Source organism: Berghia stephanieae, chromosome 11 (genome assembly GCF_034508935.2).
Source record: "Berghia stephanieae isolate SIO BIC M18660-M18661 chromosome 11, UCSD_Bste_1.3, whole genome shotgun sequence".
Classification (NCBI taxonomy): Eukaryota; Metazoa; Mollusca; class Gastropoda; order Nudibranchia; family Aeolidiidae; genus Berghia; species Berghia stephanieae.
Window position 1 is genome coordinate 41,209,517 of NC_088370.1, and position 25,000 is coordinate 41,234,516.

The 25,000-nt window shown below is 36.5% G+C and overlaps 1 protein-coding gene across 2 annotated transcripts in view; it reads right to left on the reverse strand.

Moving 5' to 3' along the window:
• Positions 1 to 8,506: 8,506 nt before the first annotated feature.
• LOC144957007 (placenta-specific gene 8 protein-like) overlaps positions 8,507 to 25,000 on the reverse strand; it is a 53,643-nt gene continuing 37,149 nt past the window's right edge. The window contains exons 3-5 of one of the 2 annotated variants that reach the window (XM_078887917.1): positions 24,276 to 24,468; positions 21,504 to 21,643; positions 8,507 to 9,826 (exon numbers count right to left, since the gene is read on the reverse strand). In XM_078887917.1, coding sequence (XP_078744043.1) covers positions 9,713 to 9,826; positions 21,504 to 21,643; positions 24,276 to 24,468 — 447 coding nt within the window. In that variant the 3' untranslated portion in view covers positions 8,507 to 9,712. Of the gene's footprint in view, positions 9,827 to 13,328; positions 14,932 to 21,503; positions 21,644 to 24,275; positions 24,469 to 25,000 lie in introns of those variants that run through there. The other variant, XM_078887918.1, reaches the window with a different exon arrangement.

Genomic DNA, 25,000 nt, shown 5'->3' on the forward strand with positions numbered 1-25,000 from the left:
GTTCAATGTTAACCCGTAATAGCTTTCCAGTCCTTTTAAGCTTTTTGAGCTTTTATATAGCGCAATATCCACTAAATGTGCTCAAAGCGCTTTACAAGGGGTCCCTGGCCAACAGCAACATTTAACATTTAGGACTGGACATGACGCGTGTTAGGCGATGCTATAATTTTTTCGGACAGAGACAACGCTGTTAACGACCAGGTACTCATTTTACACCTGAGTACGGTGAGAGAATGTGAGTAAGGAGCCTTCTATAAGGACTCAACTATGCGCGAGCAAGGTTCTAACCCAGGACCTTCCGATCCGAAAGCGAGTGTCATACCACAAGACCACATAGACCACAGTCCTTAACTTTGGATGCCTTACTCGCATAATTTGAGAACGATTCACTTGGTAATTTGACTATTAGTTAGTACGAGTAGCTTGACCCACTGATTCTCACGTCGACGTTTCCTTCACCCATGCCCATGTAATGATTAATTCGGATACTTTTTGAGAGAAGACACTTTTCATAATAATAATAATAGATGGCTTTTGAAATAAAAAAAAAAAAATAACAGTTAAAATCTAGAACGTGTGTCAAATTATATTCTTAAAAAATAAACAAGCACTTAACACAGAAGCCCCCCCCCCCCCCTTTACCCCTAGTTGTTAGAATGGCATCAAAAGTAAAATTTTCTTTTAAATCTCCATATTTCAACGGGCAAAAGTCTATCTTATTCATAAAATTACCGACTCTCGCCATTTCCTGATAAAAGTAGGCTATGTTCCCGAGTTCGAAACAAACTTTAGGTCTCTAGATACCTGCTCACGACTTGAAAAGGAACGAGACGAAGGGACCCCGCCACCCTGTATTGTTCGCGTGAGTTAAGGCGGTAGCCTCTATCACTAGATAAAGACTTGCTGTTGTTGTTTTTGCTGAGGGAGGGGGATGGGGAATGACAGGGGGAAAGGAAAGAATATATTTACAATATTGCTCATTTTTATGATAAAGCTTTTGTCCAATTTTGTGATATGTTTCCGATCCGAAAGCGAGTGTCATACCACAAGACCGCATTGAAACATCTGGGTTTTTTTTTTTTGGATAATCATTGAACATAGGGTGGGGGGGGGGGGGGGGGGGTAAGAATGAGAGGAGCGTGGTTAGGGTAGGGAGATTTATTTTTTTTAAGCGAAAGAATCCCACTCAATTCCTTGTCACATCTTTGATAGTTGACAGTCTGAGCAGTGTGTAATCCAATTATGTTGATTGGATCCGTATGACATGCTTTTACCATACTCTGGCCCTCGATATCATCATCATCTAGTCAGCTGATCCTGCGTAGGACGTTGCTTCCCGAACTTTCTTGCGAAACAGATTACGGTTTTCCGCCAGTCTACTTGCTTGAGTTGTTGTCATTCCCAGCCATTCACATTTATCTTGTTCCCAGCTTCTTTTTGATCTACCTCTTCCTCTCTTGCCGTCTACCCTTGTCTGCAGAATGTGCTTTTCTAATGATTCGTGGCGAATCGTATGGCCAAAATATATTGACGGATGATATATATATGTCAGTGCATGACATAATCAGTCGGAAGGTGACAATTTTGAAATTTGCATTTTCTGAAAGAATGTGCTCACCAGAGCATTTTAAACTTTATTTGAAGTAAATCGGGTGATTTTTTCATGGAGTTATGGTCAGATCATGGCCGACTAGAGTACTATATTTACGTCATGGGTCAGATATATGGGAAAGGTATCCAGCAACTTTTCTCAAATTTTATACTTTTTCAACTTGACTAGCTGTAAAATATATTTAGAAGTTAAATTAAGCTTTGATATTTCCCGAAGATATACAAAAAGGGTTGGTTTATTTATTTATGACAAGAACTCATTTAGGATAAAATTGACCTTCTAACTAAACTTGGCAATATCTCAGTTCAAACCTTTTCACCATCCGACGCATTATGTCGTTTACTGTAGCATAATATATCATATGCGATCGGTTGCTAACTCTGGTATCGCATTTTCCAGCTGAAGATGTGTTTGGATGGCCGCTTATTTCCCGACCGTGCCGACGACCCTGGCGTCACGACGCAGTAGTTTTTAATACTCGTAATTTGTCTAGGCCGACTGCTTTGCCAAAAAAAAGAGCTTTTTATGTAGCGCAATATCCACTAAACGTGCTCAAAGCGCTTTACAGGGGGCCCCTGGCCAACAGCAACACTTAACATGTAGACAGAAACATGACGCCTGTTAGGCGATATTACAATTTTTTTTCGGGCAGAGACACGCCGTTGACGGCCAGGTACTCATTTTACACCCGAGTATGGTGAGAGAATGTGAGTTAAGAGCCTTTTCCAAAGACTCAACTATGCGCCGAAAGAGGCTCGAATTGAGGATCTTCCGATCCGAAAGCGAGTGTCATACCACAAGACCACATAGCCGCACATTGAAACATCTGGGGTTTTTTTTGACAATCATTGAACATAGAAGTGTGGGGCCCGGGATGGTGGAGGCCAATGGGGACCTGGGTTGGATCTCTTTTGAATCCTAGCGAAAAAGCCATCTGAGAATAGGACCTTGGTACTCGGTACTCGATTGATCAGCTATAAATACCGAGCCCAATCGTATTTTATGGGGTATAGAGCAGTAGAATTAGGTGCCCTAAACGTAAACAATAACAAGTTGCTAGTGATTTTCGTTAGGGACCGGAATAATTTACGCACAATATAGGTCTCCCAATTTTGTAGTTTGAGTTGTAGGCAATACACTTTCAGTATTGAAAATATGTTTACATAAATTCTAACAGTTGCAGAAATAATAATATAAGGCTAAATTATTCTGAAAACCAGGCTCCGAATAATTCTCGTCTTGTTCACACCAGCGCAATAATTTGCTCTGGTCTAAAAATAGATAGACTGTAACTTTTGATAAATTTTAGAAAATTTTACCTTTTGTTCCATAAAATATCCATATCTAGACATTATTTGATGCATGATCGAGTATTTATGAATATGTGTTTCTTTTGCCACCTAACAGCCAAATTTTAAAGGTTATTTTTTTCTATAATTTACATTGGAACTTGAGCTGTCAAGACAGGAACATGTGGTTTGCCATGTGCTTCTAGACCTTTGTTTACGTTTGGGGCACCTAATTTTACTGCTCTATATCTTATGCATGGACATTGCCTACTTGGAGAGCTAGACAACTCGACCAGCAGGCACTCTACTACATGGGCTGGATTCTATGCCCATTGACGAAATTGTGACTCTAGCTAGGAACAGTTACAGACGTGCTTGGTCCCAATATGTGAATTCCCTGTGACCGTGACACTTTGATGCTGATGTAGTAAAGCACCTTATAGTAGGTGCCGTACTCATGTACAATGCAACACATACATAACGAGCCCAATCGTATGGAAACATATGAGATCTCAAAACACCTACAAGAGAGCAACAATCCCAAGAAAGGAATGCTTACGATTACGAGATTTGGAACATTGTTGAAGCAGAGTAGAATGCGTCATAGAAAAATGACATGAACTCCTTGTGCGGCTATGTGGTCTTGTGGTATGGCACTCGCTTTCGGGTCGGAAGGTCCTGGGTTCGAGCCTCGCTAGGCGCAAAGTTGAGTCCTTGGAATAGGCTCTTTACTCACATTTTCTCACCGTACTTAGGTGTGAAATGAATCCTTGGCCGTTAACACCGTTGTCTCTGTCCGAAAAAAAATGTAATATCGCCTAACAGGCGTCATGTCCCATCCTACATGTTGCGTGTTTGCTGTTGGCCAGGGACCCCATATAAAGGGATTTGAGCACATTTAATGGATATTGCGCTATATAAAAGCTCTTTTAAAAATGAATGGGGATACTTGTCCGAGCAAAGATTGAAATCTCTGTGACCATACGCAATACTGGCTTTGTTGCGTCAATTTTTTCCCTCTTTTTCCGAAGCAGAGCAACTCAACCTGTGTTCTTTGGGTCTTCGTTACTTTTAGAATTATACGTTTGTTGATGAAATTTGGCTCAAATAATATATTTACAACATTGCTCATTTCTATGATAAAGCTTTTGTCCAATTTTGTCTTTTGAAACTCAAATGAATTGACTCAAAACACTGTTAGTCTAAGTTACTTTTGCACACGTATGTTTAATAAGATAAAATTTCCCTTCATTCATACTTCTCTCTCGTCTCTTCTATCTTTTGTCTTCTCTCTTTTCTCTTCTCTATCCTCTCTTTTCTCTTCTTTATTTTGTCTGCTCCCTTCTCTCTTCTTTCCTTCTTCTTTTGTCTTATTTCTTCTCTCTACTCTTTTTTTGTCTTCTCCCTCCCCCCCCCCCCCCCCCTCTCTCTCTCTCTCTCTCTCTCTCTCTCTCTCTCTCTCTCCCTCTCTTTTCTCTTTTCTCTTCTGTCTTCTCTCTTCTTTTTTTTCTCTCTTTTCCAGGGTGAAGTTACATGCGCAAGGTCACATGGCAGGGAATCAAACTAAGTACCTTTTGAGTATAAAGAGCAGGGAATGAGATTAGCGGAAGAGTAGCGTCCCTTGATTGGACGTCACCGGTGGAGAAGTTATTTGTAAACAAACCAACTACAAGCCAAGCGCTCCAAATACAAAATTTATTATTCATATTTCTGTACAAAAATACATAACGTTGATTATGATATGCATTTTTGTACAGAAATATAAATAATAATATTTTTTTTTAAAATTTGGAGCGCTTGGCTTGTAGTTAGTTTGTTTACAAATGACTTCTCCACCGGTGACGTCCAATCAAGAGACGCTACTCCCGCTAATCTCATTCCTTATAGATAGTTCGAAGATGACGTCACTCAGGTCTTTGTTATTGTTTTTGCCATCCGCGTTTGTGAGTTGTTCTCACTAAACTGTCTTAACCAGACTATAAAAGTTCATGGTTACACAGAGTTTGTGTGTTGGTCCGTTATACTTCCGGATGGCAATGTTGTGAACTCCTTGGCCAAGCGCATTCTATCTATTGACCATACCGCTGTGCCACGCTGATGTAAAATTGCGTTAAGAAGACAAATAAAATACAACACGATAAAAATAAAGAATATATTTTATTTATTACCAAAATTATAGATTACAAACAGATTCATTGGAATATCAGATACTATGTGATTACGTCAACTCGAGTTCAATGATGAGCTGGTTGGAATGTGTTAAAGATATTGTTGTGAATGGGAACGATCTATATTCATATTTTCGTCCAGCCTTGATCACATGATTTATTGCTGAACAACGATTGGCCATTTCTCAATATGAATGTCAACACGGTGTTTTGTTTATGAGTATTGTAAACATACCCATGAGTTATACCGTAACCATCGTTAACATATAGCCTGACACAAGAACCTTCTAGGATTGGCAGTTCGACGTCATTTTTTTTAGGTTTGTGTAGCGTCTAGTGAGTTGTCGTTAGTAAAGCTCAAGGAAACAAGTTATTTCATTGGTTGGACTACAGAATACAACTCACGATTTGTTTTCTTTTGTGGCAAAAGACTGGCATTTTGACGTCATTTTTTGGTCAGTGTCAGCGTGGCCTTCGTAAAGTTATGGCCTGATACTGACCAAAAAATGACGTCAAAATGCCAGTCTTTTGCCACAAAAGAAAACAAATCGTGAGTTGTATTCAGTAGTTCAACCAATGAAATAACTTGTTTCCATGACCACTTCTAACGACAACTCACTAATGACGTCAAACTGCCAGTCCTTTTGGATTTCAGTCTCAGGCTATGACATAACGATGGCTACGGTGTCAGGCTATAACTTTACGATGGCGACGGTTATACTGAGTAAAATGACCAACCGTGACGTTGGATATTTCTCAAATTGTGAGCACTTTTCATTATGTGGCCAATTTGAGCACGTTTTGCAATGTGACCAAAGACCTCGAGCACATGGAAAGGTAATATTTGATAGATCATCTTCATTGACACAGCTTGCATTAAAATGAAAGCAAAGATAAAAATGATTCGGGTAGTGAATCTTGAAATGTTGATCATTATAACATTATGAAATCAAAAACAAAAACAAATTGAAACTTTTGGTGTAAAACAGCAGTACAAAGATAACATAATATTAGATGTTTTGTTAAAAAACAAAACAAAAAAAAAAAAACAAAAAACAAAACAAACAATCCAAAACAAATTAAAAATCGACCAAATCGCCCCCCCCCCCCCCAAAAAAAAACAAAAAAAAAAAACAAAAAAAAAACCCAACCAACCAAACAAACAACCTCTCTGTCCCCCCGCCCCCCCCCCACCACCAAAACAAAGGAAAAGAAAAGGAAACCAAAAAAAAAATTATATATATATATATATATATATATATATATATATATATATATATATATATATATAACAAAATAAACCCCCCCCCCCCCCCAAAGAAAAAAAGCAAAACAACAACAACCCCCCCCCCCTATAAAAAAAACCCCAAAAAATCATAATGAAGATAAAACAAATGAACATCAAATATTCCATCAATTAAAACAAATTATGAGATAAATCCACGAATTACAACTGAGTGGTGTTCAATGTATGTAACATTCCGGAGCTCAAATTAAAGACAAGGGGTATAACTGGTACAAGTGAAATTGGAGAACTTGATATAAATTTGGTTATTGGCCTTTAGCAATAACAAATTTAAAAAAAGTTTTCAAAATGAGGATTCTTTGAGATCATCAAAATCTATCATGAAAATTAACAATAGAAAAAAAAAAAAAAAAAAAAAAAAAAAAAAAAAAAAAACAACAAACAAACAACAACAACAACGAAACAAACAAACCAAAAAAAAAAAAAAAAGATTATAAAAATACAGTAAAGCAAAACACCGAAGTATTTCTATAAAAAGTTGATTTAAACAGGCCAAAGTAACCAACATTCAACATGGAATGGAAATTACACGAAACAATGCGTAGAATTTTATCAAGTTAAACTAACACAATATCTAGTCTCTACGAAGAAAATATTTTGTATAAGCTTACCTTGTTAAATGATGATTATAACACCCCTCTATTACTCTTCGTCTTTGTAAAACTAAACTAGTAAAAAAATAATGCATATGTATTGATCGCTAACCTTCACCTCGTACAGAATTAAACATGTATTGAGTTGGGTCACCATAACTTGTTACGTCACTTGAATAATAAAAATAAAGGGGAATAATACGCAACAGTGTAATTTTTGTTAAACACTTTAAATTAAACTAAATTCTACTTCTAATCTCGACTTACTTGAAAATTATATTTATTCTTCTGATATTTTCATATTTACTGACTTTAAAGATGATTCTATAGGAAATTTGTACAACAAGGTGTTAAAATACAGTTTTTGACCAATATTATTCTTGATTATTTCGTAACCTTTAAATAGCCCTTCCAGAATTGGGGTCATTTCTTGGTCTGAAAATCCAGTAAAAGGTCACAAATACTGTATAGGCCTATATTAACATCTTGGATTGTGGAGATTGATACCGACGTGAAATTAAATTCTATAATATCATGGTCGGCAGTTCAAAGCCTCTGAGGTCTCTGAAGTCTCGATTTTCACGGATCACATTTGCATTTACTTATAGTTAGAATGAAGTTGACGTCACCTTGATCTTTGTTATTGTTTTTTCTTTGGCCATCCGCGTTTATGAGTAATTCTCACTAAACTGTTTTAACCTGCCTATAGATAGTATGCAGATGACGTCACTCAGGCCTTTGTTATTGTTTATGCCATCCGCGTTTGTGAGTTGTTCTCACTAAACTGTATTAACCAGACTATAAAAGTTCATGGTTACACAGAGTTTGTGTGTTGGTCCGTTATACTTCCGGATGGCAATGTTGTTAACTCCTTGGTCAAGCGCATTCTATCTATAGATAGTATGCAGATGACGTCACTCAGGCCTTTGTTATTGTTTTTTTTTGCCATCCGCGTTTATGAGTAATTCTCAATAAACTGTATTAACCAGACTATAAACGGTCAAGGTTACACATCGTTTTGTGTGTTGGTCCGTTATACTTCTGGATTTCAAAGTTGTGAGCTTCTGAGCCAAGCGCACATTTTCCATATAATTTCAATGCAAAAATAACAACATTCATACTTCAAGTATTTTAAGTACAATTAGTCTGTAGAAAATATGTAATATCAACCATACTCGTTAACTCACTCAACCCTAAAACCGACTATATCCGTAGTTTACATGAGTAACTTTTACCCCATGCCTATTTAATTACATTTTTCTGAGACAAATTATAGGTGTAGTATCAAAGCTAATGTTTTTAGTTTTTAGTTGAATAAGAATATCTATACACATGCTCATTTTTGACACACTGTTTTTTCTCCAATTTTGGAAAGAAGCAAAAATCTCTAGGAGTGAGTGAGTTAACCTTCTTGTTCATTAGTAGGGTTATAGATATTGACGTCATAAAGTGGATATACGTTTATAAGACGGGACATAATATATTATGTCCCAGCTAATCAAGTGACAAAATACATTGAGATTCAATGAAAATTATTCTTTTTCTCACCGAAGGCAAACATATTTTTTGTAAAATATCACAATCTTAATAATCAAGAATTTAGTATTAGAAAAGATATTGTTAAGTGGATGAATACTTTGTCTTTATACTTAATTAATTTTTTTACGCGGAAGGAAATTCAAAATTCAGATAAATGTTTCCCAGAATCCTTTGAATTTCAATTTCTTTATAAAGTAGAACTCCCAAAATTGCTAATACTTCTGTTTTAAAGAACATATTAAAAAAATTGTCTCAAGAAATCGTCTTCCAATTATCGATCGGATGTTTTTGGGATAAATCAATACACGATTCTTACACGCTTGGTTTTTGGAATTGGATTCAATAGTCTGATGTCACGTCGCCCAGCAACGGCGGCCATCGTGGTTCTAAACAAAGAAAATTGGTACTTTTTATTCTTCATGCTGGCTAGAACTTTTCATATGTCTTGTGATCAGAATGTGTAAAAGTCAAAACATGATCAGATTTATGTTTTTTTCCCTCTGGATACATTTTTATGCCCGTCGGAGAAATATTACATAAGGGCGTCCGCCATTGTTCCGATAGTTTAGAGCCAGTTACTAAGTTACCATGCGTCATTACGAGGGAAGTGACGTCACGACTGTTGAAGCGTATTTCCGACGTGTTCCCAACCGCTGCGAGCGCGCGTTGTGAGCCAATTTCAAATTCCAAATCACAAGAGTATAAGAAATCTTTTATTCTACTCCTCAATCGACTGATTTCGTTATCTCTGAATAAAAGACATTTATACAAAAAAACATTTAAATGATTTAAAAAAAAAGTAAAATATTGTTGTAAACCGGATATCATTACGCGTTACTATTTATAAGGTTAGGGGGGAGAATTATTGTCATCATGTCACGAAAATATTAACCTTAAATTTGAGTTATTTCCCTTAACCCTCTCCTTACCAACTATAGGGAAATCGTCCAATTCGTTACGATACAACCCAACATTTTTCTTATTCAAATTTCTCTTGGACATCATAAAATTCAAAGAAAATGAACAGCGTGTTGTAGAGCATGTTTTGCTAAAGAAATTATTTATCGGAAGAACTTACTACTATTATGTTTGAGTGATAAAAAATATAATTCGGTTGTTGTTGTTTTAGTTGGGTTTGAAGTTTTGGTGAAAATCCTGAAAATGGCTGGTAAGGAGATAAGGAGAGGAGAGTTACACGTTGTGAATTAGGCCATGGGCTGAAGGGTTCCATTCTTCCTGCCCTTCACCTCTCTTGCCAGCTGACACATTGCACAAGGTGCACAGCAACACACTGTCATGCAGTCATCCATAATCGATCCCTAGAAGAATAGATAGAATGAAGATGACGTCACTCAGGCCTTTGTTATTGTTTTTATTTTTTTTTTGCCATCCATGTTTGTGAGTAATTCTCAACAAGAGATGAGTGAGTAGGAAAGTGCCAGAATAACATTAAAAAAAAAATTCTCACTAAACTGTTTTAACCAGACTATAGATAGAATGCGCTTGGCCAAGGAGTTCACAACATTGCCATCCGGAAGTATAACGGACCAACACACAAACTCTGTGTAACCCTGAACTTTTATAGTCTGGTTAATACAGTTTAGTGAGAACAACTCACAAACGCGGATGGCAAAAACAATAACAAAGGCCTGAGTGACGTCATCTGCATACTATCTATAGATAGTTCGAAGTTGACGTCACCCAGGTCTTTGTTATTGTTTTTTTTTGCCATCCGCGTTTGTGAGTAATTCTCACTAAACGGTATTAAGCAGACTATAAACGTTCAAGGTGACTCACAGTAACATGTGTTGGTTCGTAATACTTCCGGATGGCAATGTTGTGAGCTTTTGAGCCAAGCGCATACTATCTATAAAGTTAACGCTTTAAGTTCAGTGCGGACATTTTTATGAAATAAAGTCAAGTTTGAGTTGCATTTTAATTATGCGACTATGCGGTCTTGTAGGTTAACTCTCGCCTTCTGTTCTAAAGGTCCAAGGTTCGGGTCCCACTCTAAGCAGAGCATAGTTGATTGAGTCCTTGGAAAAGGCTCTTAACTGCCATTTTCTTACCTCACTCAGGTGTTAAATGAGTACCTGATTGTTAACAACGTTGCCTCTATCTAAAATTTAAAAAATATATCGCCTAACAGGCGTCATGTCTCGTCTTTAAGTATTAATCTTGGCTTGGGATCACTTCTAAAACTTGAACTTTTTATAAAGCTAAACGTGATCAAACCGATTTACAAATTGTCCCTGACCAACAACAACACGTAACATGTAGAACGAGACGTGACGCCTGTTAGGTGATAATAATTTTTTTTCCGACCGAGACAATGCTGTTAACGGTCACGTACTCTTTTTACACCTGAGTGCGGTGATATAATGTGAGTAAAGAGTCTTTTCCACGAACTCAACTATGCGTCGAGCGAGGCTCGAACCAAGGACCTTCCGATCCGAAAGCGAGCGTCATATCACAAAATCACATAGCCGCATGGGCCAAAACAAAAAGATAGAATGATAGAAGTTGACGTCACTCGGGTGTTTCTTTTTGTTTTATTGCCACCCGCGTTTAAGAGTAATTCTCACTAAACTGTATTAACAAGACTATAAACGTTCATGGTTACACATAGTTATGTATGTTGGTCCGTTATACTTCCGGATGGCAATGGTGTGAGGTTTTTAGCCAAGCGCATACTATCTATATCAACGAAGCCTTTAGAAATTAACCAGTTAACTGCCGTACCCTGGAGAGAAAAAAACGTATTTAAAAGTTTATCCAGAAAAGTCGTCGCTACAAATGTGAACCCTCGTCTCAAAACGGTATTAAGTCGGGATGAATAAAATGCTGAAAATGGAATTTGTAGCCAGAAATATCATCTTTAAGTTGAGTTTATATGCTTTATAGACGAGAAGAAATATCATATTTTACTGTGCTAAATACCAACGTTTCATATTTTTGACCAGTTCAACTATAATTTGACTTTTTAGCATCTGGTCCATCCCGACATAATACCGTTTTGAGACGAGGGGTCACAAATAATATCGATGGATTTAAATGACCCTCATCTTGGAAAACACTCTCAAAACTCGGCACCTCGCAAAGTCTTCCAAAGTCCCAGGTTTGGTGGTGTTTGCCAGGGTGAGGCATCGCTTAAATCGGTCGATAATTGAAGGACGAGTTTTCTGGCCAAATTCTAAAATGAAAAACAGTTAACTGGTTAAATCAAAGCTTGTGACTCCCTGACGAAGCAACAAATAGATTAACTCTCTCCTTACCGATGATATTCAGTGGTTACCCAAAATGGCTCGCCTACCCAGCAGAAAAAATTGATTTTTTTAAAAACTCAAGCAATCTCTCTACAAAACAAATTTATGTTCTTATTAATTAAACAAAGATCATTCTTCAAAATTTGTGATGTACAAAATAAACCTGAATAAGAAAAATGTATATTTTGTCGTAACAAATATGACGATTTTGGTGCAGGTGGTAAGGAGAGGGTTAAAATAGGTTAGCTACAACTTTTTACCAAGCGATGAGGTCTGCAAAATAAAAAAGCAAATCTTGCCCCCCCCCCCAAATATAAAAAAAACCCTATAAATTTTTTTACAAAAGATGAAAAAAGAGGCAACAAACCCCCACCCCCTCCCAATAAAAAAAAAAAAAACAAAAACAACAAACACATTCTAAAGAACAACATACAAGTAATCCACATGCGACTATTCATCTCAAAACATGAATGTTTGTTTTATAAAAAAGAACAGGCTTTCTGCTCACCAAAAGACAATGTTTATCTGTCAGAATGACCAGTCATTTACATTTTAAGTCTAAAATTTTATGCCTAATTCTACGTTGGAAACAAATAACAAACCAGTCTATAGTTCAATGGTTAATAGGCACACACACAAAAGATAATTATATTAAAATTGGAAGAAAAATTCTTAATCTGACAATTACAATTTCAGCAGTAATACACACTAAAAAAAAAGAACAACAAAAATCTGGATCTTTTATATAGAGTAATATCTACTAAATGTGTTCAAAGTGCTTTACAAGATGTCCCTGGCCAACAGCAACACGTAACATGTAGGACGGGACATGACGCCTGTCATTTTCCTTTTTTTTTCGGACAGAGACATCGCTGTTTACGGTCAGGTACTCATTTTATACCTGAGTACGGTGAGAGAATGTGAGTAAAGAGTCTTTTCCAAGAACTCAACTATGCGCCCGAGCGAGGATCGAACCCAGGACCTTCCGATCCGAAAGCGAGTGTCATACCACTAGACCACATAGCCGCACAATTATAAATCCATCAATTCCCAAATACTATCAACACTTTGAATTTGAACATGTAATTACAATGAGGTCCGATTAAAAAACAAACACACGAAAAAACCCCCCAAAAAACAAACAAAACAAACTACAATAAAGTTATCATATTTAAAGTGTTGACAATTTCAAAACGTGTGTATAAAACAATGACAGACTAAACAAAAAAAAAATAAAAAAAAAAAAAAGAGGAAAAAAAACACCCAACAAATTAGTCTTCTTCGACTGATCTATTGGGATGTTTTTTAGTTTTTTTCTTTTTTTAATTTGCCCTGTAGTTTTCTCTCTTGCTTTCTCTGGCAATGTTTCATACACACTTCATTTTACATGAGAAAATGTAACTGTAATTTGTCACGTCGTTAAACACTTAGTGAGTTATAGGTGAAAGAAGAGGCTACACATTTATACACTTTCCAATAATTAGGCTCTCGACTTTGAGTGGAAATATCGTATCTAATAATAATAGTAATAATAATATAATAATAATAATAATAATAATAATAATAATAATAATAATAATAATAATAATAATAATAATAATAATAATAATAATAATAATAATAATAATAATAATAATAATAATAATAATAATAATAATAGGAACATTGATATGAACAAAGCATATTATTTCATCCATCCAATTGGAAAATCCTATAAAATAAAGTCGTTTTATTTTTATCGTGCAATAACACATACTCGCAAGCTCGTATTGTTATTGGGCACGATAAAAACAACTGTTTTAATAAATTATACAAAGGAATGAAATAATTCTATATTATATACTATAATGTGAATCTGAAAAATTTGTATACAAATTTCAAAATAATTATTCTCCTTATATCACAACTACTCTCAACACGAAGTGGATGACCGAGGGATAGGCAAAACATTGGTGCTATTTTATTTACAAATTACAGATTGATTTCGAATTAACACTTTAACGGCGAAATTGAATTTCTTCACGTCAACAGTTTTCTTATGATATTTATCCTGTGGGAATAGCACATCCAATTGTTTCTTTTTCTTTTGCCATCAAAACAGTATTTGTCTCCCGAAATCAGGAAAAAAAAACAAAACATGTATTTGGCCAGAAATCTCGTACTTAAAATATCAATCGATTTAAATGACCCTCACTTCGGCAAAACCTCTTAACTCTCTCCTTACCGGCTATTTTCAGAATTATACCCGAAACTTCATACTCATCCAACACAAAGGTAGATTTTTCTAACATACAGTAATGAGTAGGACCTATATTATTCTATATCCTGTTCACACAAATGAGCTATGCAACAATGTGTCAAGTTTTTATAGCTTCCCATCAGAAATTAGTATAGAAAATTGTGGGATGCATCGTAACGAATGTGACGATTTTCCTATGGGTGATAAGGAGAGGATTAAACCTGGGACAACCAGTTGAGAAGGAACTTCTGGCCTGACCCAACCCCATACTCAAAGAAGCTCTACGGCAGCGAGGACGACCTCAGGACCACTGTGGGCTTCATTCACCAGACCGGACTGACCATGTGACGTGACGGGAACGAAGAAGAAGAAGAAGAAGAAGAAGAAGAAGAAGAAGAAGAAGAAGAAGAAGAAGAAGAAGAAGAAGAAGAAGAAGAAGAAGAAGAAGAAGAAGAAGAATACCTGGGACTAAGGAAGACTTTCGCAAAGTCCCATATTTGTCAGTTTTTGCCAAGGTGAAGGCTATTTAAATCAATCGATATTCGAAGACTGAGTTTTCTGACCAAGTTTTTAAATAAATGTTAAATAATTAAAATTACATCTTTCTTGGCGAAAACCAGAGGATAATATAACGTTGGCGTTTTATCTAATCTCGCCTTTAAATGTTGAATAATATGGAGTGTGAATAAATGTCTTATGATATATAATTTATTTTAAAAATTAATTCATGAAATCTATTTTTCGTTCATTGATATTTTCTTTGTTTGGAGCAGTCGGTCATTGCTTGAAGGATGTTGCACTCTCTGCAAAAGATCTCTTAGAGAGTTCCGTTCTTGCGACCTTTGACCTCTCTCGCCAGCTGGCACATTGCACACGGTCCGCAGCAGATGGCAGTCAGACAATCGTTCATTATGGATCCCTGGCAACGTACAGAAACAATGTGTGACCCAGCATCCCAAACCGGTAAATAGTCATAGTATGTGTCGGGGTGGACCAGATGTTAAAGGAAGTGGGCGGCTGGGTGGTCAAGTCGTATGATACTCGCCTTCGGATCGGAAGGTCCTCCTGGTTTCGAGTCCCGCTCTAAGCGCAGCGGCGCATGGTGGAGTCCTTGGTAAAGGCTCTTTGCTCACATTCTCTCGCCGCAATCGGGATGTAAAGCGAGTTCCTGGAGTAGTACGTTAACAGCGCTGTCGCTGTCGAAAACAAAAATGTACTATAACCTGAAAGACATGGTGTCTCGTCCTACATGCTAAATCGCGCTGCTGTTGGTTAGGGCCGGGATGCCTTTGAGAATTAAAAAAAATTGAGCTTCTATATAGGGCAATATCCACTGAACGTGCTCAAAGCGCTTTACAAGGGGTCTCTGGCGAACAGCAACATTTAATATGTCGGACGGGACATGATGCATGTTAGGCGATATTTCATGTTTTCGGACAGGGACAACGTTAGTGAACGGCCAGGTAGTCATTTTACACCTGAGTACGGTGAGAGAATGTGAGTAAAGAGCCTTCTCCAAGGGCTCAACTATGTGCCCGAGCGAGGCTCGAACCCAGGACCTTCCGATCCGAAAGCGAGTGTTATACCACAAGACCACATAGCCGCACAAAGCATAGAGCATATTTAGTGGATATTGCGTTATATAATATATGCTCGAATATTTGAAAACGAGGAAGAAACTTTGAAAAGCTGCAAAGTCACATTTCCACCCTTCACAGAAAACTTCGACTTTTTGTCATTTATTTATTGACTTGAAGATGAAAATATTTATTGTCCCGTCTGCCTCAATGACCAATTATAGAGATAATGACGTTGACGTCACTCAACCCTTTGTTATTGTTTTTTTTAGCCATCCGTGGTTATCAATAGTCCTAACTAAACTGTATTACCCAGACAATAAACTTTTAAGGTTACACATCGTTTTATGTGTTGGTCCGTCATCTTTCCGGATGGCAATCTCGTTAGATTCTTAGCCAAGCGCACAGCAACTATACCCTAAACGATTACGAACAATTCTAGCATCACGAAATTTTGGCCCCAATTTCCGACCTTCATAAGCATCTCTAAATCATTAAAACTCATTGAAAATAAAGGGTGATGCTAGACTACACGATTCTATGGATTCTGAGGTGTTCTATTATCCCGATAAGCATTGAAATGTAAACTTCAATTTATTAAACGAGGACAGATAATGTGGACGTTTCGAACTTACCCTTTATCAACAAAACACAATGAATGAAACACTTAGGGCAAAAATGAGAGATGTATGATCATTATTTAGTCCCGTGAAAGTAAATTGTTTATTTTTAAAGTTAACAACAGCGACATAATTATTAATTTCCTAAAAATTACGACTTTTACAATTTTTCAAGTACACAGGACTGTCCTAAGCATTTGAAAACTTCATTTTTTCTATGGTGTCTAATAGATTGCTTGTGAGCGTTAGCTCATTTTTCCATGGGGATGTGACTTTGCAGCTCTTGAAGTCCCCACCTCCAACCCCACCAATATATATAATATATATATATATATATATATATATATATATATATATATATATATATATATAGAGAGAGAGAGAGAGAGAGAGAGAGAGAGAGCAGTTATATAAAGCAATATCCACTAAACATATTTCAAAGCGCAACAAAGTCAACAGCAAACTTAACATGTAGGACGTGTTATGGCGTCTGTTAGGCGGTATTACAATTTTTTTTGCGGACAGATACAACGCTGTTAGCGGCCAGATACCCATTTTACACTTCAGTACGGTGAGAGAACGTGGTGAGTAAAGATCTTCAATCAAGGACTCAACTCAATGCGCCAGCAGTCAGAGTGGGTCTCGAACCCAGAACTTTCTGACCCAAAGGCTAGAATCATAACACTAGACCACATAAGTGTGAATTTATGATTAAGTTAACCAGAAATATTAGTTTTTAACTCTCTTCTTACCAGCAATTTTCAGGATTTCCCCCCAAAACTTTACACCCAACTAACACAAAAACAGATTTCTTATCTCTCTGACATAATAGCAGTAAAGTTCTTGCCATACATAATTTATTCAGTAAAACATGCTCTACAACACGTTGTATATTTTTTTAAAAGTTTATGATGTACAAAAGAAATTTGAATAAGAAAAATGTTGGTTGTATCGTAACGATTATAACGATTTTCCTGTAGTTGGTAAGGAGAGGGTTAATCTTGTGTCGTGAGTAGCATATTGGTGTGCACGAATATTTAGAGAATACGTTGTTATGTATTTGTCACTAAGCGCCTATACCAATAGGATTAATAGTCTGATGTCATCGCCGCCCAGCAACCAGCAGCTTGGTTCTAAACAAAGACAATAGATACATTTTATTCTTAATGCTGACTAGAACTTTTTCACCTGTCATGTGATCAGAATGTATAAAAGTCAAGACATGATCAGATTTATAATGTTTTTCTCCTCTGGATACACTTTCGTGCTCGTCTGAGAAGTATTTCATAAGGGCGTCCGCCATTGTCCCGATAGTTTAGAACCAGTTACTACGTTACTATGCGTTATTACGAGGGAAGTGACGTCACGACTTTTGAAACATATTATTGTCCTCATTACAGTAGATGTAAACAATGTAAAAATATAAACAAGGTAAATAGAGAAAATTATAACACGAATATTGCTATAACACATATTATTACTTATTAAATATTTAATACTCAATAATATAATTTAACATTGAATGCTGTTACAAAATTTTGATAAATTGTAATTGCAATCAATGCATGAATGTAACACAGAACATTTAAAGGATTTTAGAACCTATTAGCTCTTAAACGATACAATACGATACGATACGATAAACATAACCCCAGTTAAATCGCCGTGGTTAAAAATTCAATCTTTAACATCCAAATAATCCCAACATAATACCTTTTGGGGACAGTAGGTCACATATTATGCATAGCACCCGATTTTCACATATTTGCAGGTCTGATAACCCAATTCCTAATGGCCTTTGTAGTCTGATAACCCAATTCCTTATGGGCTTTGTAGTCTGATAACCCAATTCCTTATGGGCTTTGTAGTCTGATAACCCAATTCCTTATGGGCTTTGTAGTCTGATAACCCAATTCCTTATGGGCTTTGTAGTCTGATAACCCAATTCCTTATGGGCTTTGTAGTCTGATAACCCAATTCCTTATGGGCTTTGTAGTCTGATAACCCAATTCCTTATGGGCTTTGTAGTCTGATAACCCAATTCCTTATGGGCTTTGTAGTCTGATAACCCAATTCCTTATGGGCTTTGTAGTCTGATAACCCAATTCCTTATGGGCTTTGTAGTCTGATAACCCAATTCCTTATGGGCTTTGTAGTCTGATAACCCAATTCCTTATGGGCTTTGTAGTCTGATAACCTAGTTCCTTATTGGTTCATTGTTGTAATGGAAATCTCCCCCCCCAAAAAAAAAACAAACGAGCAAACAAAAAACCCAAAAATTGACGCCAATTATTGTCCATTACAACACTGTTAAATTAGGCCCGTAAGTGGGTTTCACATAATTCATCATCACCATCATTGCCTTTTTCACCCTGGGTCAGGGTTAGGGTTAGGGTTAGGGTTAGGGTTAGGGTTAGGGTTAGGGCCACAGACAAACAGTTTCCATCCTTCTCTATCCCGAGCTAACTTTTTAATCTCATTCCAGGTCTTACCACTTCTCTGTATATCAGCTTCTTTAATTCTTCTCCCCTTTCGGCACCATAGAAAACTTTTTTAAAGACCCAGGGATTCATTTGAACTCTCTCCTTTCCAACAATATTCTAGATTTTCACGGAAATATCATTCCGGTACACACTGTTAAATCATGATAAGTTATTAGAGACTTATGTATGATTATTATCGTTGTTGCTTTCATGCTTATTGTTGTCTTTAATATTTAATTGTACTATGAACTTTGTACATTTATGATTCATTCGATCACAACCAATTGTCAATTAGCAATATTCTATGATAGTATTTTTCGATTTTACATTGCCGTATTGATATATTTTGATCCTTGCATTCAAAGTTGTGTAAAACTGTCTCCGAATGATACAATACAAGCTATATGAGATCCTGTAATTATAAACTATTGTATAAGACATAAAACCCTCTCCTTGCCGGCCATTTTCAGGATTTCCCCCAAAACTTCACACCCAACTAACACAAAAATATATATTTATATCACTCAAACACAAAAGCACTCTAAGTTCTTGCGATAAATAATTTCATTAGCGAAACAGGCTCTATAACACACTGTTTATTTTCTTTAAATTATATGAATTTGAATAAGAAAATTGTTGGTTGTATCGTAACGAATGTGACGATTTTCCTATAGTTGGTAAGGAGAGGGTTAAGGGATAATTTCTATATTAAGCCTTTAGTAAGATAAGATAAGATAAAATAAGATAAGATAAGATAATATAAGATACAACACACATTGAATTTTAAAACTCAAAATTAAAATCACTATGTACATACTTTACAAAACAGGATTAAATTCTTGTAAATATAACATATACATGTTAAGGCATTGCACTAGGACCCGGAAGGTCCCGAGTTCGAGCCCCGCTTCAGGCACTTTCGTTTTTTTTTCTGTTGCATTTAGATATTGACATTTTAATCAACATTACCATGTTATCATATTTTGATTTTTGTTTGTCAAAAAAAAAAAAAAACCCCAACAAAACTGAGCTTTTCTATAGGGCAATACCCACTAACCGTGCTATAAAAGCGCTTTACAAAGGGTCCCTAACCAACAGCAACACGAGACAAGACGCCTGATAGACGATATTACATTTTTTCCCGACAGAGACAACGCTGTTAACGGCCAGGTACTCATTTTACACCTGGATACGGTGAAAGAATGTGAGCAAAAAGGCTTTTCCAAGGACTCAACTATGTGCCAAGCGAAGCTCGAACCTTCCAGGACCTTCCGATTCGAAAGCGAGTGTTATACCACATGACCCACACATATTTTGGACCTCAACGTGTTTTAATAAATAAGAAATCATACCAGGCAAGCCTGGGGATAAATTCTATTATTTACGATGGGGAATAAATACAATTTGTTACATTGAAAAAAACCCCAACAAACTGAATGATCTTATTTCTTATAATAATAATTAAAAAATACAATAAAATAAAATAAAATTCCCTTTATTCATCCCATAGGGGAAATTTTTCTCTAGGGTCTATTCCAAGGGAAGACTGGAATAACCCAGGCGTCAGCCGCAATACAGCGCCGCAATGCCGCGCCGCAAATTGAGCTAGGGTGAGGTGATTAGCTCAAGGTCACACAGCGCAGCGGTACGTGATCGAACTCGGTACCTTTCGGGTACGAAGCAAAGACCGTACCGCTAAGACATGCTGCCCCTACTTTCATTCTAAATTCACTTTTCTATGTCCCATTCCCCTTGAAATTTTTAAAAATTAATTGAAGATATTGTGGAGGGTAAAAGAGGGAGAGGGAGACCAAAAAAGATGGTCACAAGACATCAGCGAATGGATGAATAAGACAGTGACTGAATTTGGAAGGATGAATGGGGCAGGACAGAAGCTTGTTTTGGTTGGCAGCTGTGGAGACTCCGGGGTTAGCCATGATGATGATAAGAGAGTTAACTTGGATTAAAAAAAACACACTTTTTATCATATTTTTGACAAGTCTATGTTTCGCCATAATAATAATAATAATAATAATAATAATAATAATAATAATAATAATAATAATAATAATAATAATAATAATAATAATAGTAATAATAATAACAATAATAATAATAATAATAATGATAACGATGATGATGATTATGGTAATAATGATTTTAATAATAATAATAATAAAAGTAATAATAATAATAATAATAATAATAATAATAATAATAATAATAATAATAATAATAATAATAATAATAATAATAATAATAATAATAGTATTAGTAGTATTATGTAAACAATAGCAACTGTTTGATAATTTCTGGACAGGATGTTACTCAAGCAACTATAAGACAGATATTCCTATTTTCTTATACCTATCATTTACGTTTCTTCTATAGAAAGCATATCAAAACTATAGTTAGTATAAAATACAACAAACTAAAGCACTTACTATTCAATCGTGTTGGATACAAATATGGTACGAAAAGTGCTCGACATGTAGCAATGGAACGAATGATTATTTTAATATTTACCACAATGTTGGAGTCAGTCTACATCGATGTTTCAGGCCTTTTCAGCCATCGTCAAGACTGTGTGTTACATGAGTTTGGTTTATAGTGTGTTGTTGCTTGTTCAACAAGCAACAACACACAACAAACCAAACTCATTTAACACACAGTCCCGACGATGGCTGAAAGGGTCTGAAACATCGATGTAGACTGACTCCAACATTGTGGTAAATATTAAAATAAGAACTTACTATTCACATTATATTTTTCTACCTCAGAGAAATCATCATCATACAATAATAGTATTACCTGGATATTTTCCTGGGTTCTCCACTTGGTCCTCAGGACGATGTCAGCAGCGGGAACACAGCATGGGACGAAACAAGACTCGCCCATATCCGTGGACACCTGGCAGGCCAGACAGAGTCCACAGAACATTCCACAGCAGCCTGGGGAAGGATGAATCATATCTATTAACAAGTGGGAGAGGAAATAGGAAGAAGACGATGGAGGTGGATTGGACACTCGCTCAGAAAGAATGACTCCACGATAACAAAGAAAGTATTGGACTGGAACCCTCAGGGCAGAAAATCAAGGGGAAGGCCACGAGGAACATGAAGAAGAATTAAAGAAGCTGATATACAGAGAAGTGATAAGACATGGAATGAGATAAAAACAAGTTAGCCCAGTTAGGATAGAGAAGGATGGAAACTGTTTGTCTGTGGCCTATACCCTGACCCAGGGTGAAAAGGCAATGATGACGATGATGATAGAGAAGGATGGAAACTGTTTGTCTGTGGCCTATACCCTGACCCAGGGTGAAAAGGGCAATGATGATGATGATGATGATAGAGAAGGATGGAAACTGTTTGTCTGTGGCCTATACCCTGACCAAGGGTGAAAAGGCAATCATGATGATGATGATAGAGAAGGATGGAAACTGTTTGTCTGTGGCCTATAACCTGACCAAGGGTGAAAAGGCAATGATGATGATGATGATGATGATGATGATGATGATGATGATGATGATGATGATGATGATGATGATGATGATGATGATGATATCGATTAACCCTCTCCTCACCAGCCATTTCCAGGATTTTCCTCAAAACTTCACACCCAACTAAGATAAACATATATTTTTGTATCACTCAAACACAATAGCAGTAAATAAAGTTCGTTCGATGAATAATTTCTTTGGCAAAACATGCTCTGTATCCAACACACTTCATTTTATATGATGTAAAAAAGAAATTTGAGTGAGAAAAATGTTGGTTGTATCGTAACGAATGTGACGATTTTCCTATAGTTGGTAAGGAGAGCGGAGGGTTAATAATTAAAATTATTGAGTCATTTTTTCACTGATCAGTGAATTGATGCTGTGCGCTTTGTTAAAAAAAAACCCTCACAACATCCACCAACCGGATATCAACACACAAAATCATGTGTAACGTTAAAGTCTTGTAGTCTGATTGAATAACAATGTGAAATTGAATGTAAGTTTCGTTTCAATTTGATATACGAAAACAAATAAAATGAACAGATAAAACAGAACAGGATGAATTTCATTGCAGACGAATGAGAAAATGTGGCAGTGGCGTTGTTAAGATGAATAAACAAAAACATGGACGGGCAGTCTGATTGATACAATTCAGTGAGAATAAAAATCGTTGGCTAAAAACAGTAACAAAGAGCTGAGTTACGTCAATTTCGTTCCTTCTTTATATCAAATTTATTTGTAACTCATCGCCTGGAATCGGTATCAGCAAACGTGTACTTGTTTGTAGGTCTGATAACCCAAATTGTTATTTGCCCATTGCTGTAATGGAAATTGAAATATACTCTCAAACCAAAGCTAATGCAATCCAATATAAAAATGTAAAATTGCGTTTGGTTATCGAACCTGCAAATGAGGAGGTCATTTTTCAAAACGTTCTAAGTCGCATTGTGATTATTCAGAGAAAATCTTATATTGTGTGTTATCTATTCTGTAGTTTTTAGTAGTCCTTTAGAGCCATTTGACCCATGGAGCCGGAGTTCATCCCTGTTTCTATAGCGTGAAACGCACGATAGAAATTGTTTGCTAACCTTTGGATAGGACGATAGTCTATCGCAAAACAATTTTATATAAGTGTATAAGATCGCCTCTTTATCTTCTGTACTGAAGCGATTGTTGTTGTTTTTTTTTTGTTTGTTTTTTTTTTTTAATTATCTTCATATGAAAGTTCTTAAATATTCACTTTTTTGTCAGTTTAATTCAAAATAATCTTTTGACTCAAGTTTTTCGTCACTCAAAAAACTTTTTTTTCGGTCACATTTGCTGAAACCGATCCACCTTAATGGAAGATGTAGTACAGTGGAAAAAAAGGAAGGAAACGAAAAAGAGGAAGACCAAGGTCCAGTTATATATAAAAAAAAGTATCCTAGAATGGACATATAATATGAAGGACGACGCTGGATAGTAGAATATTTATTTTTTTAAATTGAGCTTTTATATAGCGCAATATCCACTTAATGTGCTCAAAGCGCTTTACAGGGGGTCCCTGGTCAACAGCAACATTTAACATGTAGAACGAGACATGATGCCTGTTAGGCGATATTGCAATTTTTCGGACAAAGACAACTCTGTTAACGGCTAGGTACACCTGAGTACGGTGAGAGAATGTGAGTAAAGAGCCTTTTACAAGGGCTCAACTATGCGCTGAGCGAGACTCGAATCCAGGACCTTCCGATTCGAAAGCGAGTGTCATACTACTAGACCACATAGCCGAATAGTAGTAATTCATATCAACAGCAAAAAAACAAAAAAAAAACAAAAAACAAAAAACAAAAAAAACAAAAACAAAACAATAGAGTTATGCATTTCGTCAGTATAGATAGTTCGAAGATGACGTCAATCTGGTCTTTGTTATTGTTTTTTGCCATCCGCGTTTATGAGTACTTCTCACTAAACGGTATTAACCAGACTATAAATGTTCATGGTTACACAGAGATTTGTGTGTTGGTCAGTTATACTTCCGGATGGCAATGTTATGAGCTTCTTAGCCAAGCGCATACTATCTATAAGGTACAGGCTCTTACAGATTGGGATGTCCTCACAGATCCCGCATATCCCCGTGGTCCACATTCTAGGAGCCGCACCGGGCTGCCCAGGGCGGGGCTGATTAACAATCACGGTGGTTCCTCCTTGAGCATAGGCGGCTTGTGGCGGGGGCTGAGAGTAACCAGGCCCTCCGTATCCAGCTTGGGGTGGGTTGTTGTACTGAGGAGGATACTGAAAAAGAGAATGAGACATAATTCAATGATTGTGTGTCTGTGTGTTTAAGTGTATCTTGCGCGTAGCCATCGTAAAGTAATCTATAGCCCGACACTGACCAAAAAATGACGTAAAAATGCCAGTCTTTTGTCACAAAAGAAAACAAATCGTGAGTTGTATTCAATAGTTCAACCAATGAAATGACTTGTTTCCATGAGCTCTACTAACGACAACTCAATAGACGCTATACAAACCTAAAAAATACGTCAAACTGCTAGTCCTAGAGGGTTCTTGTGTCAGACGACAGCCATCGTTATGTTATAGATAGAATGCGCTTGGCCAAGGAGTTCACAACATTGCCATCCGGTAGTATAACGGACCAACACACAAACTCTATGTAACCATGAACTTTTATAGTCTGGTTAATACAGTTTAGTGAGAACAGCTCACAAACGCGGATGGCAAAAACAATAACAAAGGCCTGAGTGACGTCATCTGCATACTATCTATAGCCTGACACTGAAATCCAAAAGGACTGGCAGTTTGACGT